Raw genomic sequence first — 14,759 nt, 5'->3', positions numbered from 1 at the left:
TTACCTTGCAAAATGCTACATCCAAAAAAACTTATTTCGTATGTCCACCTGTTAAAATCTGCTAGGCCTGGCATCCTGAGAATCTCACCTCTCACTTAATCTCCTCATTATCCAGTTCTAAGCTTTTAAGGGTACCTTTAGCAAGCATCAACCAAAAGCTCAGAAACCAGAGTCCTGTGGGCAGGAGTGGGCTTCCCTCTCTCCAGGCTCCTAATCTCTTTCTCCTCCTGAGTTGGCCACCTAAAACTGTGGCCTTGCCTCCCACAATTTCCCTGGGGCAATGGACAGGCCGGCGAGAACAATCCACATTCTTTATAGGCCAGAATTACGCAAAGTTAATGAACATAGGTGTTCACCGCATCCACACACTTGCAATTACAGCCCTTGATCCGCCGAAGCAGAGCAATTTGTGGTGACAGGCAGCACCTAACCTACACAAGTGACTCTGTACGTATGGCCTAGAATTAGTACAAGTTAAAAGCACTTGGCTCAGTATCAACTTATTTCCTCCAGGGAGCCCAAGGTGGTGGGTAAAGTTTTCTCCCTCCCCATTTTATGCTCACAACAACCCTGTGAGGTAGGTTAGGTTGAGAGGCACTGACTGGCCCAGGGTCACCCAGTGAGCCTCATGGACACTTAAGGATTTGAACCTTGGTCTCTCAGGTCCTAGACTAACAGAGGTCTAGCAAGACATAGGTGCTGCTGGGAACATTTTAATTTGAACTAGCTCAGAAATATATGGGTTAAAGGTGGCAAGCACTCGCCTCACCTTCATGTCCCCCCCACAATCCAGACAGTTGACATTTGGTGTCTCTTCACCTCCTTCCTGAGCTCTCTTTTGTTTACACCCTGGACTTATTTAAAGGCAAGAAAACAAACAGAGGCAACCTCCTTCCCCTTCTCTCCCTCTCTGTACTCTCCCAAACCACAGAATTCTTGGCTCAGTTCAATATTATAATTTTTCTGTTTATGCAACAGAAGCAGTTGAGAAAACTTGAGGGGTTCTTTTCCATGTGTGTCCACAATTCATTTCCCATTTTTAGTCAGATATTTCCCAGCTGGAAAAGCAGAATCAAACTAAATATAGTCCTTTTCTTGGCTGAAATGTTTGGTGATGAACAGTTTCCAAGAACCTAATTCTGCTATCTCTCAGACTCATCTCCCAGCACACCCTGTAACTTCACTGGAATAATTTGCATCCCTGACTAAGCTGAAAAATTGCAGGGAGACTTGTGCTGAGCATTGTGAAAACTGTGTTCAGAATTCAACTCAAACAGGAGCTAACATAAGCCTTATACTGTCTCATAAATAATTTTAACAGCTTTTTTGTATAACTTTTTTTTTAAATGCCTATGACATTTGAAGGCCCCCACCAGCCTCTTAAGAAACAGAAGTGCCCAACTTCCAAACATAATATATTGGGAGGCAGGAATCCCTTGGTGCCAATGGGAATGTTTTTTCCTAAGGCACCTAGGTGTATGGCAGGGGGGAATCTCTATTCCAGTCATGGTGGGGGGGTAAAGAGATAAGGTTTCCCACACACTTCCTTCACAGTGAGAAATGGGCTGCCCCACACCTGTAATTAGTTAAGATGAGGGAGGCTTTTTCCCCACAAGGGCCACTCTCTCTTCTGGGCAGCCTTCCAGGGGGGCACGTGCCAGAGATGGGTGGGGCCATAGGCAAAAGTGGGCAGAGCCAGTTTCTACACACACAACCCTCTCTAGTCTCTATCTAGGAGAACAAGAGTAATGATCAGAGTTCAAGAAGACATTCCAGCCAGGCAAAAACAGCTAAGGAAGATGCGAAGTAAGGCCAGTCAGGGCTGTGGCTTGGTGAGAGAGTCTGAAGGGTCAGGTAGAGAGGGCTGGAGGGCTCCATTTGGCCCCCGGCCTGAGGGTCCCCATCCATGAATTAAAGAAAAACAAGATATATAACTGTCTTGACGTTTTAAGCATATGCCCACTTTGGCCCTTACTGCAGCTGAAGTAGCTCAACAGAGTTAGTATTTAGCCCTCTCTGTTTAAATAATACTACTTAATAAGGCTAGATGAATGCTCCAAAGCTTGGGGTAGGGTCACCACCTTCCTAGAACTAAAATTAACATATCACTAGGATTACAAAATGTAGCACAGATAGCATTGCTGATATTTCCCATTGGAGCTTTTTGACATCTTAAAAACTACAGGGGCAAAATGAGAATTCTCCAGAGAAGCCAACTCTCCTCTAGCTGAAAAGTAGATTTCCCATGGCAAATTTTCTACTGATGGTGCAAATTGTCATTTTATAAATGTACATTTTAAGAATGTACATGCTTTATAATGATAGAATGCAGAAGAAGCCACTCACTCAGTCCTATTTTACACATGCCATTGTTGGCCCCACTGAAATCACCCCTACCCAACTACAGCCCCTAGAAACCAGTTCTACCCATTCTTTATTATTACATTTATATCCCACCTTTCCTCCGAAGAGCTCAAGGTGGCGTACAAACATGGTCTCCCCCTTCTGATTTTATCCTCACAACAACCCTGTGAGGTAGGTTAGGCTGAGAGACAGTGACTGGCCCAAGATAAGCTTCATGGCCAAGCAGGGATTTGAACCCTGGTCTCCCAACATTCTAGTCTGACACTCTAACCACTTTATTGCACTGGCTCTACACATCTCTGCAAGTGGTCCCCTACAACTTGATTCTCTAAGGGGCAGGCTCACGGTAGATTGGAATTTGCTGTTAAATCGCTAGATCAGCAAGGGTTTTCTTATTCCAAATTGTTTAACAATGGTAACGAAAAAAAATATTGTTCCCACCTAAATTAGGCTGCTGAAATGAAGAAAGTTAACCAAGGGTGGACTTTTATGTGAAAAGACAGTGACCTCAGTTCACGTTTGGTACCGAAAACAAATTTCTAGGCTCAGAATGTGCTCAGAAGCACCAGCCTGTAAAAATGTTAACTGTATGTTTTTCTGGTTTCTTGGGAGCCTCGTAAAAAACAAAGGAGATCCTCTGCACAACCTCTGCTATAAGTACGGACCTTTAAGGCTGCAGGATATCAAGAGTTGTAGGGCACATGTACTTTTCCCTTGTGGGGCAAAAAGCAGCACAGAGGGTGTGATTTTGATAAGAAAAACAGCCACAGGGAGAGAGATACACACACCATCCCCTCTACATGAACTTCTGATCCAGTCTACGGCTTTTTGCAGTTACTTTGGGTTAAAAAATAACCTTAAGGAAACATTCCTCACAACTGAGTATCACATGTACAGGTAGATGCTCCCTGTTCTTGTCTCCACCCCTGCACCTAAATCGTCCATTGACTGCTGATACACGTCTAAGAGGAAGTTTGGAAAGTGTAAGAATATTTTTATATTCATTTTTGATCATAAAAAGGTGTTCCTTTTGTATAATAAATGGAGTCTCGCATTATAGGCATTAAAATGTGCTCTACAAGCATTGTAACATGCAAGACATATTTGAATGGGGTGGGAGGTTTGTATTAAAGTGAAAAACCATGACAAAGAGGGAGGTTCAAAATATTTTTTTTTACACCATGCTTTATGGACAGTCTATGTTGCTTCTCTTATTTACTATTTGATCTATTCACTGTGAAAGCTTTTTTTTTTCCTGCTCCTGCCATGTCCTGCTGAGAACAGAGATGATACAGAAGTTGCCGTTCCTAGGGAGAGAAAGGACTCCATCCACTACCGCCTCTAGGATTGAGAGTCTTTATGGATTAAAAGCTGGGTGCTTAGGTTGCCCGACCCTCTTGGGTCATTCTGACAGGTGAGCAGGATCATCTACCTGTCAATCACCTGACATCACCCTGACATCAATTGAAGCATTTTCCTTTGCCTGCATGGTTTGAAATCAAGCCACTCAGGAAAAGGCACAGGGTTTTGCAGGCACTGCTGATCAGCTGACTGCCAATACATGCAAACCCCACCTTTGGCAAGGAGCCGCATCTTTACCTGCCCTACACCTGGCATCATGGTCTGAAGACACATGAGGCCAGCACCCTGCTGAAGACAAGCAGGGTCAGGTCTGGTCAGTGTCTGAATGGGAGACCGCCTGGGAACCATATGTAAGCTGCCTTGGGTTTTTATGGAGAAAAGAAAGGCGGGGTATAAATGTAACAATAATAATGATGATGCCAGGTATAGTGCAGATGGACGTGGCTTGACCAAAACAGCTTCATAATCCAAGCTAGGACCCCGCTTGGCCTTACCAGGCCCACAGGTCAGAGGTTCTTCACTGCTGAAGCTAAAATTATCTGGTACTCTGTCAGGTCCCAGTTGGAGGAGTCCTCATCAGAGGAAGGTCAGGAGACTCCAACCTTAGACCCAGTCCTATGTCGAGTTCCATCTGGAAGTGAGAAGCCAGGAACCAGCGACAAGGCTGAGGAAGGGCCATCTGCACCTAGAGTAAGTTTGGCCTCTGACATCGAGGCTGAATGGACCCTGCTTGGGCCCTGACCTTTGGACTGCTGTGAACTTGCTTCTTGCTGGACCCTTTGTTGTGGACTCTGCTTGTTTGGACTCTGACTTTGGACTGTCCCTGGATACTGCCTTGGAGTTGACCATATTGGTGTAGTTGCTGGGAAGTAGGGATCGGTGAGAATTTCGATTCAGTTTGCATTTCAAGCTGAATCTATCAAATTTGCAATTTCCAACACAATATGAGAACTGAAACAAGGACATCCTTTGAAAGTTGTGATGCAGTTCACCAACCAAACAATATTTACAAAAATGCATATATTAGGGGAAAGTATGCATAAGAAATTAAAACATCTGTGAAAATAAAATGCAAAAATGCATTATATGATGAGAAATGGCTTGCAAACTGCCTACAAAATGTGTTTACGAGGAGAAATTCACACTGAAATGCTGGAGAATTTTCAAGAGGATTTTAAAAAAATCACAAATTGCTGCAAAAATGCGGAGAACTGAATTTAAGGCTGGAAAAATGAGAAACTGAGAGGCCTGAAAGGGACAGATGTTCCTGTCCTGACTGGGAAGTCTCTTGCTTCCTCGAGTATGGTGAGAACAGGGTACAACCCTACACATTTTTCTTCACAAGCCTGAAGGCTACCAACTTCCTTTTAAAAAAACACCAATTTACATTTAAAAAAAAATTGTACATTTAAAATTTAGTTTAAAAAACTATAATTTGGGGCGAGGGAGGAAAAGACTCTGTACTATAAATGGCAGGCTACATGAACCATGCTGTCATTGGTAGAATTGTAAACCTTCACACCTACAGGCTTTTTTGGTTCGAGTTCTTAGCTAGACAGCAACTTATTATCTATTATTAGATTTATATCCTGCCCTTCCAGTAGGAGCCAGAGGCAGCAAACAAAAGCACTAAAAACACTATAAAAAATCAGAGAAACAGACTTTAAAATATATTAAAACAAAACATATTTAAAAACATTTTTAAAAAACATATTAAACAGCAATTCCAACATAGACGTAGACTGGGATAATGTCTCAACTTAAAAGTCCTGTTTCATCTGGGTGGCAAATTCTGGGTTAGAAAACTATACAAGCACAGAGTCAACCAACAAACTACCCTACCTTGTATTTTAAATGCCACATCAAGTTTTTCCCCCTAGTGCAGGCTAGAAGCAGAATACAAGCAACTGAGGAAAGACATGGGAAATAGCCCATTCACCACCCAGGACAACCCCCCCCCCAGGCACAGCCACCAACAAAAGCCACTGTGCAGAAAAAGAAACCTCTTACCAATTGTGGACTGGACAGATGTGATTATTGGACAGTGCCATGGCATACCTGTAGGAAATAAAAAGACAAAGGAGATTATGTTTTGGCCTCCTCAAACACCCAATAGCTGCTTCCCAATTCTCTGCATCATAGGAGCCACCCCCATTAAGCATGTACAGTAAAGAAGATGTTAGGACTAAAGCTGGGAGACCTTGTTCAAATTCCTGCTCCCTCAGCCACAGATTCAATGCATAGCTTCCGGCAAGTCAATTCTCCTACTCTCAGCTGCCCATAGGTAGAGTTTGAGGCAAAGCAGAATGTGAGTCACATTGGACCATACACTACAAACTGCTCTCTTTAAACTTCCATTGAGCTCACATACAAAACCTTCTTCTGTAGACAATCAAATCCCATTAGATCCCAAGACCTGTTTAAGTGGGAATAGTTACCTACCGAACAGTTAAGAAAAACTAGACTGCAAGATGCTGTACATATTAAAAGTGCTATGCACATTTCAGATTAAAAATTCATACTCCCTTAACCCCCTTTTCCCTATTGCTCATTCCAGACCACTTTCAATTTTTCTGTGACACTCACTCTTCCCCTCTTTAGGAACCATGTTCTTTTAGCATCACTAATGCTTCTTACAGTTAATCATCAGCTTTTACAAACCAGATTGTTACCCTGATGAAATGGTGCCTCCCATTCTCAGGCTGCTATTGTAATGACACTTCCAGATGGCCTGTTTATTGAGCATTCATCCTGATTTGTTTGAAGGAAGTTAGATGACATGCCAAAGCAAGTGTTATCTCACACTTCCTGGTGCACTTTCCCATCACTTTCCTTATCACAAAAAGCCTTATCTTTTGGGTTAGCAGGTTTGTTGCACAAGAACTCCAAATCAACTTTAATTGTGCAGCCTGAATTTGCTGGTATGAGATTGAATCCCACCCGAAAATAGTCTGGAAGCACCCTCTGTGTCCTGCCCAGAATGACGGAGCTGATGTAGAGGGGGCAGTGCTGCATAAGGATTTGGGACTGTCATACATTTACTGACCATTTACTGACTCTCAGAAAATCTCTTATTCTCCTCAAATCCTATCCCTTTTACTGGGGCAAACTCGGAACAAGCTGGTGACACACTGCTGATTGAAATCACAGCCATCAGGTGCAGCAAGGTTCTGTTCTATACATACAAAATGTAGCACAATTTCCACTGGATGGCATAACAGCAGGAAGCAAATACTCTTCCACTTTTCAGGCTAGACTTTTAGGTCCCGTAATTGCCCCGGGCTATTTTGACACAGCCACCTATCAATCACCTGACATCACCACGGCATCAGATGAAACGTTTTCCTTTGCCAGTGCATATCTGGCAATTTCAGCTACACCATTGTTTTTCCACAATAGTTTCAACTACTAAACTGCATGGGAAGCTGCTTCATACAAACAGCCTGTCACACAGTTACCTCCATGCAGCTGCATTCTCAGCAGCAGCAACTACACAGCTCTTTGTAAAATGAATCTAAGCAAAGTTATAAATGAAATTCTCCATAGAAAGGAGGGAACTAAGATCTGAAGATGTGTGGATATGGCAGCATAATAAACCCAGCCCAATCCAACTGCATGTGGATAGAGTTGGCCCAAAACATTCTGCTGCCTGAGGCAAAGGACAACATGGTCCCCTTCCTCCCCCCAAATTCCACTTAGAGAAGCCCACTTATTTCAACACTGGCAATGGGATAGCATCCTTTACCACACCTGGGGCAACAGGCTAGTTTTAAGGATGCAGGGCAGGCTTGTGGTACATAGGGCTCTCTCCTCCAACAGAAGGGAATAGCTCAGCTTGGGAGGAACAGTGTTGCCACATAACATCTGGTACCCAAGGCAGTCATCTCACTCTGGCTGTTGGTAGGGCCGGCTCTCCATTTCAACTAACTCCCGCCCCCAACCCAACCCAATTACTATTTACAGTACTTGGTAGTGTTTGTGTCATGAAAGAGTCCAGCACAGGGTTGCCAGGTCTCTGGTTTTTGCCCGGAGACTCCAGCTTTTGGGGGTCCTCTCAGGGTCTCCGGGTGAGTCACCTTAATCTCCAGACTCTCAGCTTTCAACTTTTTTTAAAAAATAAGTTTCTAGGTGGTCTGGTTCATGAGATATACACCAAAACGTCAGCCGTCCCCCTCCCCGCAACTTCTGCTTAATGAGCTCATAGCTGGCTGCTCTAACCCCGCCCTTTCAGGTTTGTAACCAATAAGTGAAGTCAGGGTTGTGATTTATTGACTTCCTGACAGTAGTTAGATTTTATTGCAAGGCCAGAAAATGGTGTTTTTTTCCTGCTTATCTGAAAATCTCATAAACTGAGTAAGTCTATAGCTTTTTCACTTTTGTGTACAAGAGTCGAACAAGTTTAAATTTCCCTGGGCTGTTGAAGAGGGCAGTGTTTTGAAAACCTTCCCAATATGACACTTTAATCCAATACTTTCTTTTCTGGGAGTAAAGCTGCAATGCTAATCCCACATACCCGGAGTAAATCCCATTGAATTCAATAGGACTTACTTTTGAGTAGACATGGTTAGGACTGTGCTGTAAATTAATGGGACTTTTGAGTGAACATAGCAAAGAATTGTGTTTGTGTAGTATATCTTTCTCTCCCCCTTCAATCCTATTTTTAAAGCAGTTAGGCAGCACTTAGGTATCACTCTTATTATGTAGGAAACTAATACTGATTTTTCTTTAATGTTCTGCAATGATCGATTGGTTTTGACAATAAACTATTATATAATATATAATATATATAATAAACTATTATATGGGGTGAATGTATTTTTTACATCTCCAGTGTATGTGTATGTGTGTATATGGAGTCTTTCCAACAACCCTGTGAGGTAGGGTTGCCGACGGGAAACCAAGGCAGCTCACAATAAGAAATAAACCCCTTTAAAATCCAGTAATCATAAAAACAAGTATAAAAGTGGCAAAACAGCCATTCTGAATTTTGGGTTGGGTGAGTGAAGTGCACGCCTGTTTGAGTAAGCCCCATATAATACGTTGAGACTTGCTTCTGAGTAAACATGGATAGGATTGCACTATAAATACCTTTACAGGTTGTGTAAATAATAAACATCTTTGACAGTCATGCTTATATAAATATTTCTTCATACTATGTCCAGACAAGTATCTGATTTCACACTATGGTTGTCCCTGCTGGGGACATATAAATCAAATAATAAATAAATAAATAAATACATGATTATTTCCTCTTCATTTTAAGTGTGCCCTTCCTCCTTGGGGTTGTCATGGTTCCCCTCTGTTGTTTTCATTCTGAGGGGCAGATTAGACTGAGAGACGGCGAGTAGCCCATGGTCACCTAGTAAACTTTATAGCTCATTTCCATTTAAAAAAATTAATTAAAAGGATTTACAAGCTGGCTAAGTTTATTAAGTAGATCCACATAATACATTTAAAGCACATCCAACTCGCATTTAAAGCACATGACTTCCCTTAAAGAATCCTGGGAAGTGTAGTTTCCCCCTCACAGTTATAGTTCCCACCACCCTTAACAAACTACAGTTCCCATGATTCTGTGGTCGGATTCATGTGCTTCAAGTGTGTGTTGAATGTGCTTTAAATGAATTGTGTGGATCTGCCCTAGGTATGCTGTGCATTCATTAATGAACTGAAAAGAACAATTTAAAAAGATACTTTTTTAAACATGGGAAGGGCTATAGCTCAGTGGTAGGGCATATGCTTTGCATGCAAACGTCCAAAATTCAATTTCTGGAAAAGACTATTGCCTGGAATCCTGGAGAGCCAATGCTAGTTTATGTCATCGGTACTGAGCTAGATGGTACCAAATGGCCTGAGTCAGTATAAGGCAGATTCCTTTGTTCCTCATAGTGGAAAGCGACTCCAAAATTTACAGAAGGAATTAAAACAATAAAATTATTCGCAAAAACAGTTAAAGAAAGATATTTAAAAATATTCAAAATAATAAATAATAATGAATAATAAAATAAAATCAGCAATAAGTTGATAACGATAGATAAAAAAACACAATAGCTTTTACATGCCTGGGTAGGCTTGCCTGGTAGCAAATCAGCAACCAGGGCAGGTTTCAGAGGAGACGTATTATGTGCTGCCTGGTCCCACTTATGTCAGTAATTGTGCAATAGCATTCTGCACTAACTGCAGCCCCGAGATCAGGTTGTGCTGCACAGGGATTTCTGTAACCTTGGCTGACTGGCTGCCAGGATTTTTTTTTAGTTTTGTTTTTTGGTTAGGAATCCTGACTTGGTTGTGGGATGCTGAGTTTTCTGTACTACGCATAGGAATCTTGTTGTGGTTGGTATGGTATTGCATTTTAGGAATTCATCGTCTTTTCTTTTTCTTTTTGCATTTCATTTACCTTTAACCTCACTCCCTTACCTCCACAGAAACAACAGTGGTTCCAAGTGCTCAGTTCAATCCCTTTAAACCCATTGATGATGCACCTTGTTGGTTGCATGACGGTTTCTTTCTTGCCCAATAGTGGCAAAAGAGAATTCACATACTGGGAAGTGTGGCTGCAATTGTTGTTCCCAAGCTGCTGCCTGTGAAGGTAGACCAAGCCATGTGTGTTTTCTCTCTGTCAATTATTACTCACTGGAATTGGGTTGGCTGTCAAAGTGAGTTTATAGCCGTCCACAGGACAGACAGAAAAGGGTAGAGAATCTTCTTACTCTTACTCATTTCTCAGACCTCTTTCTGAAATGAAAGGTGAAATCTGTAAAGACTTTTGGATCAGCTATGTTAAAAGGTAGGGAAAAGACATTCCAGGCAGGGAGTTGCCAACCCTTCTTGGATATGGATATCTTTGCAGAGGATCCCTAGTCAAGCCTTACACAGCCCAATCCAAACTATATCTACTCAGAAGCAAGTCCTATTGTGTTCTATGGGGCTTAGTCCCTTAGTAAATGTGTTTAGAATTGCAGCCTTCAGAGGCATCCCTCTGTTAGGAAATATTTTATTTCTAGGCCCCAAGAGTTGTTCAGAGATGCTAAATTGTAGTCAGAGCTAGGGCCGCAATGAATGATGGAACTACGAGAGGGTGGGGAACGGAAGCCTCTAAGTTTCGTTTCGTCTCTCGTGAGAGATAACACACACAGGCGCCTCTCAGGCTGTAGCATCTTGGAAATGAGATAAAGTGTATCCCCTCTGGTTTGTTGCCATTTCTCTTGCCTTGCTTCACTTTACACATCCTGTGCATTGTAGCAAACTCATCACAAAGGAAGAAGTGTTCCCAAAATACTTTGCTAGAATTGTATCCATAGATTTACATCATATTGCTTAGTGGATAACTTTCACAGGCATACTAGCCCTATCTTTATATTTTACTGGTGTCAATCTAACTCTCTTCCTCGCCTTCCTCAGTTCTTATCTCAAATTAAGTTTTCTTAGATTGACAAGTGTATAAATTCTTTATCAATTCCTCGCTTCTTAAGAATTATGAGAAATGTAACAAGGATAAGAAGATGTGCTTGCTTTATTTATGTAATAATGTATTCCCTTCTTGTTATGATTTTAGTAACATTATATCTTGTTTTGCTTATGAAACCTATATAATGATGCTTCAATTACTAAACCATGCTCTCTTCCCTGTCAGACTGCTGTCTGTACATTTTAGAGACCCTTCTTGATCAAGCAGTATTGTGTGTCTGCTTTCTGTTTATGTTTGGTATCTGGCTGAACCACTGAGACAAGTAAATTACATTGCCAAGCTTGCACTCCCGTCCAGGGCGGAGGGGTGCATTAGCTCGCCCCTTCAGGAGAAAGGGGGGGCGCTTAGATTTGGACCCAACACCTCTTTACTCCTGAGTGCTCCCATCTAACATCTCCACAACACTAGGCTCCTTTCTTCCTACAATGGCCTTCTGGTGACTGGACTGGCCTGAGGGCACTTAAATCCTTCTTGCCAGAAGCAAGTTGACTAGATTAAATGTTCCCTACCCAGGCTCCATCTGTTAGCTAAGATTTCTATCTTAATTTCCAATCAGAGAAACATTTTGTTTGAGTGATATGTTCCAAGCAACTGTGGTTGATGCTTAATGTATCATGCTTAATGACATCACTAGGGCCCGCCCCTGAAATCTCAGGGTTTGGGATGCTTCTGACCTGGCAACCCTAGTTCAGCATGCACTCCAGCCATAAGTGCTCAATATGCTTTCCCACCCCCTGGGTATAAACCTTTTAGCACAGGGGCAAGGAACTGTCTACAGCCCCAGGGCCACATTCCCTTCTAGGCAACCTTCCAGGGGCCACATGCCAGTAGTGGGAGGGAACAGAGGCAAAAATGGGCAGAGCAATGAATATAAATGTCACCTTTGTACAGTAGGGTAGTTTCTGCACACACTCACACTCCCTTTTCTATCTTCCTTCCAGGCAAGCAAGAAGCATTAGCAGAGATCACAGACGCATTCCAGCCAGGCAGAAGAAACACACAAGGTGGGTGAAGCAAGGCCAGTGGGAGGTGTAGCTTGGGGAAAGAGGGTGTGCCTAGGGAGGGGTGTGGCCTCGGGAGAGTCCCAGGGGCCAGACAGAAAGGCTTGGAGGGCCACATTTTCCCACCCCTGTGTCAGCATAAGCAAGATAGAGTGCAAAAAGGCAATCCATGTACAGCTCACCACTGCTAAAGCAGGCACATCACTATCATTTCCATTTTATTGTTAATTGGTTTTAAAGCCCTCAGAACATTTAGGAATGTCCCTCAAATCCACTCACAAATTTCTAAGAGTGTGTTGTCTTATATTATCTAACAGGAAATATTAATTCACATGTTTTTGAAAAAACTTTTAAAAGTAAAATCACAAACTGATGCAGAAATGTGGTCAACTAAACAAAGACTGGAAAAATGTGAAACAGAGAAATCAAAACTGACAGATTTATACATCCCCAGCAGGCAGTGCTTAAAGTAATTATTTTCAAAAGCCAGCAGTGTGGCTGAATAATAATAGAGATGAAGGCAAGAGAGACTACTGGATAAGTGATCTATTTGTTGGCTGGTAAATCCATGAAATGTATTGCAAGAATGGGGAGTAAAGCCAGGTTTGAGCTGTAGGAGTAAAAAAACGGCAGCAAGTCCTGGTTTGGATGTATATTTGGATGCACTTGATTTGCTTTAGCCTCCATGCATGACCATCATTTTCTGCCTCTGTCAACTCTAATCAATAAAAGAAGAGTCTAAATTTTAGCATGGTGGAAAAAGCAAGAGACTAGCAGAAACTTTGTTTTGAAGCAAAGGTTCAATCTTTGGGGTATTACTATCTGACAAAAATTACAATAGAATAGTATGTGTAGCAGCAGGTCGTTTACTACCCATGAGCAAATGCAACGGGAACAGTGGATCAGGGAGAAGTAAGCTCATTCCAGGAGCACCCAGAGTGGCCAGCAGCAGCTTTTCACACTGCCTGGTGACAATATTCATACAAGGAGACGACACAATCTGCAACATAGGCCACAATTTTTCACTGATTGCTACTTCACTTCTTGTGGTGCAGGAGAGACAGGACACTGCACTGAGGGACTCTTGAACCAGATCACCTTCAAGCACTTTCTAGCACTAGGATAGCACAGCATAGCATAGCATAGCCCAAATACAATACTGTTGTGCGCACCCGATCTCCGAGCAGTGAGAGACTTCCGTGGCATTGGATTCAGCTCAGAGAGCGAGCTTTTCTTTGCCTTTCCAGCTCCCAGTTTCATGTCATGCTGTGGGCCCACTAGTCACTTCAAAAGCTTCAAGAATGGTTTTTCTGGCTGCACTTTGAAGTGACTCTGCCCTTGGCTGGACAAACCTCCCTTCCCCACTGCTGACTTCAGGTCCTTCAGGATCACCCACAGCAAAATGTTGGGCCAATCACTGTCTCTGCTTGAGCCTATAGTAGGGATGGGCGAGAATTTCGATTCAGTTCACCAAATCTATCAAATTCACACTTTCCGAAACAATATGAGAATTGAAACAGCCATCTTTCAAATTCGCACTTATCTGAATTTTGCAATGCAGTTTGCCAATGCAACAATGTTTACAAAAATGCATATATTTGGGGAAAGAGTGTATAAAAATGAATATATGAGTGAAAACAACATACAAAAATGCATTACATGATGAGACATGGCTTGCAAAAATGTGCACCTTTGTCAAAACTGACTACAAAAATGTGTTTAATGGAGAAACTTGCATTGAAATGGTGGAGAATTTTCATGAGAATTCTTGTTTTTTTAAAGGAAATTGCTGCAGAAATGTGGAGAACCAAATTTAAGAGTGGAAAAATTAGAAACGGAGAGAACCAAAATTGACAGTTCTTTCCATCCCTAGCCTTCAGCAAAGCATTTCCATTGGTTACACCTGGAAGGGCAATGGGTTGATCTACCAATCACTTTAATTTTACCTGAAGCTGAATTTAAAAAAAAATGCACTCAAGCTGATTCGAACAGGTTTTAGAGTAAAAAGGAAAGGCTTTTGACTAACGCTGTATGCCCACATTTTCAGAAGAGAGAGATGGAGATGCACTGGAACCAGCACAACAGTGTGTCTCTACCCTCAGACTAAAACATATGCAGACTACCTCTTGGCCCCAGGATGGGTGGGGTGGGGGACTACCCTTCTTTGAAGAGCATCATCTGCCACTTGTTCCTATGGCAACACATCTCCTCTTGACCAAGTCGTTAGACATGCTAAATTGGATACTTCAGAGGACCATCAACTTAACAAAGAAACTGGCACAACCAGTTCAGCAGATTTCCCTACTACAGATCCCAACTTTCTAGATACAGGCTTGGAGGATCCCCATGGACATCATCCAAACCTTACTCCCTTGTCCTATATCAATATGTATCTTTTTACGGTATTGCTTCCTTAGTTTTAGTAAGTTACCCTGAGACGTTTGTTGAAAGATAGGGCAAAAATGATTTCATCTATATACCAGAGATGGGAATAATTTATAAAGGCTTTTCTATATGACCTTTTTTATGTGCTTACCACATTTGATACCCCCCCCAGCATCTTA

The 14,759-nt window shown here is 42.2% G+C and overlaps 1 protein-coding gene across 2 annotated transcripts in view; it reads right to left on the bottom strand.

The window, feature by feature from the left end:
* The window catches only part of LOC133388648 (transmembrane protein 150A-like), a 53,112-nt gene that overhangs the window by 30,826 nt on the left and 7,527 nt on the right, over positions 1–14,759 (bottom strand). For both annotated transcript variants that reach the window (XM_061634647.1, XM_061634648.1), the window contains exon 2: positions 5,737–5,784. In XM_061634647.1, the coding sequence (XP_061490631.1) occupies positions 5,737–5,784 (48 nt within the window). The remainder of the gene's footprint in view (positions 1–5,736; positions 5,785–14,759) is intronic.

This window comes from Rhineura floridana, chromosome 7, assembly GCF_030035675.1.
Source record: "Rhineura floridana isolate rRhiFlo1 chromosome 7, rRhiFlo1.hap2, whole genome shotgun sequence".
Lineage (NCBI taxonomy): Eukaryota > Metazoa > Chordata > Lepidosauria > Squamata > Rhineuridae > Rhineura > Rhineura floridana.
The sequence above is the reverse complement of the archived record's forward strand: the minus strand, read 5'-3'. Positions and strand labels throughout refer to the sequence as shown.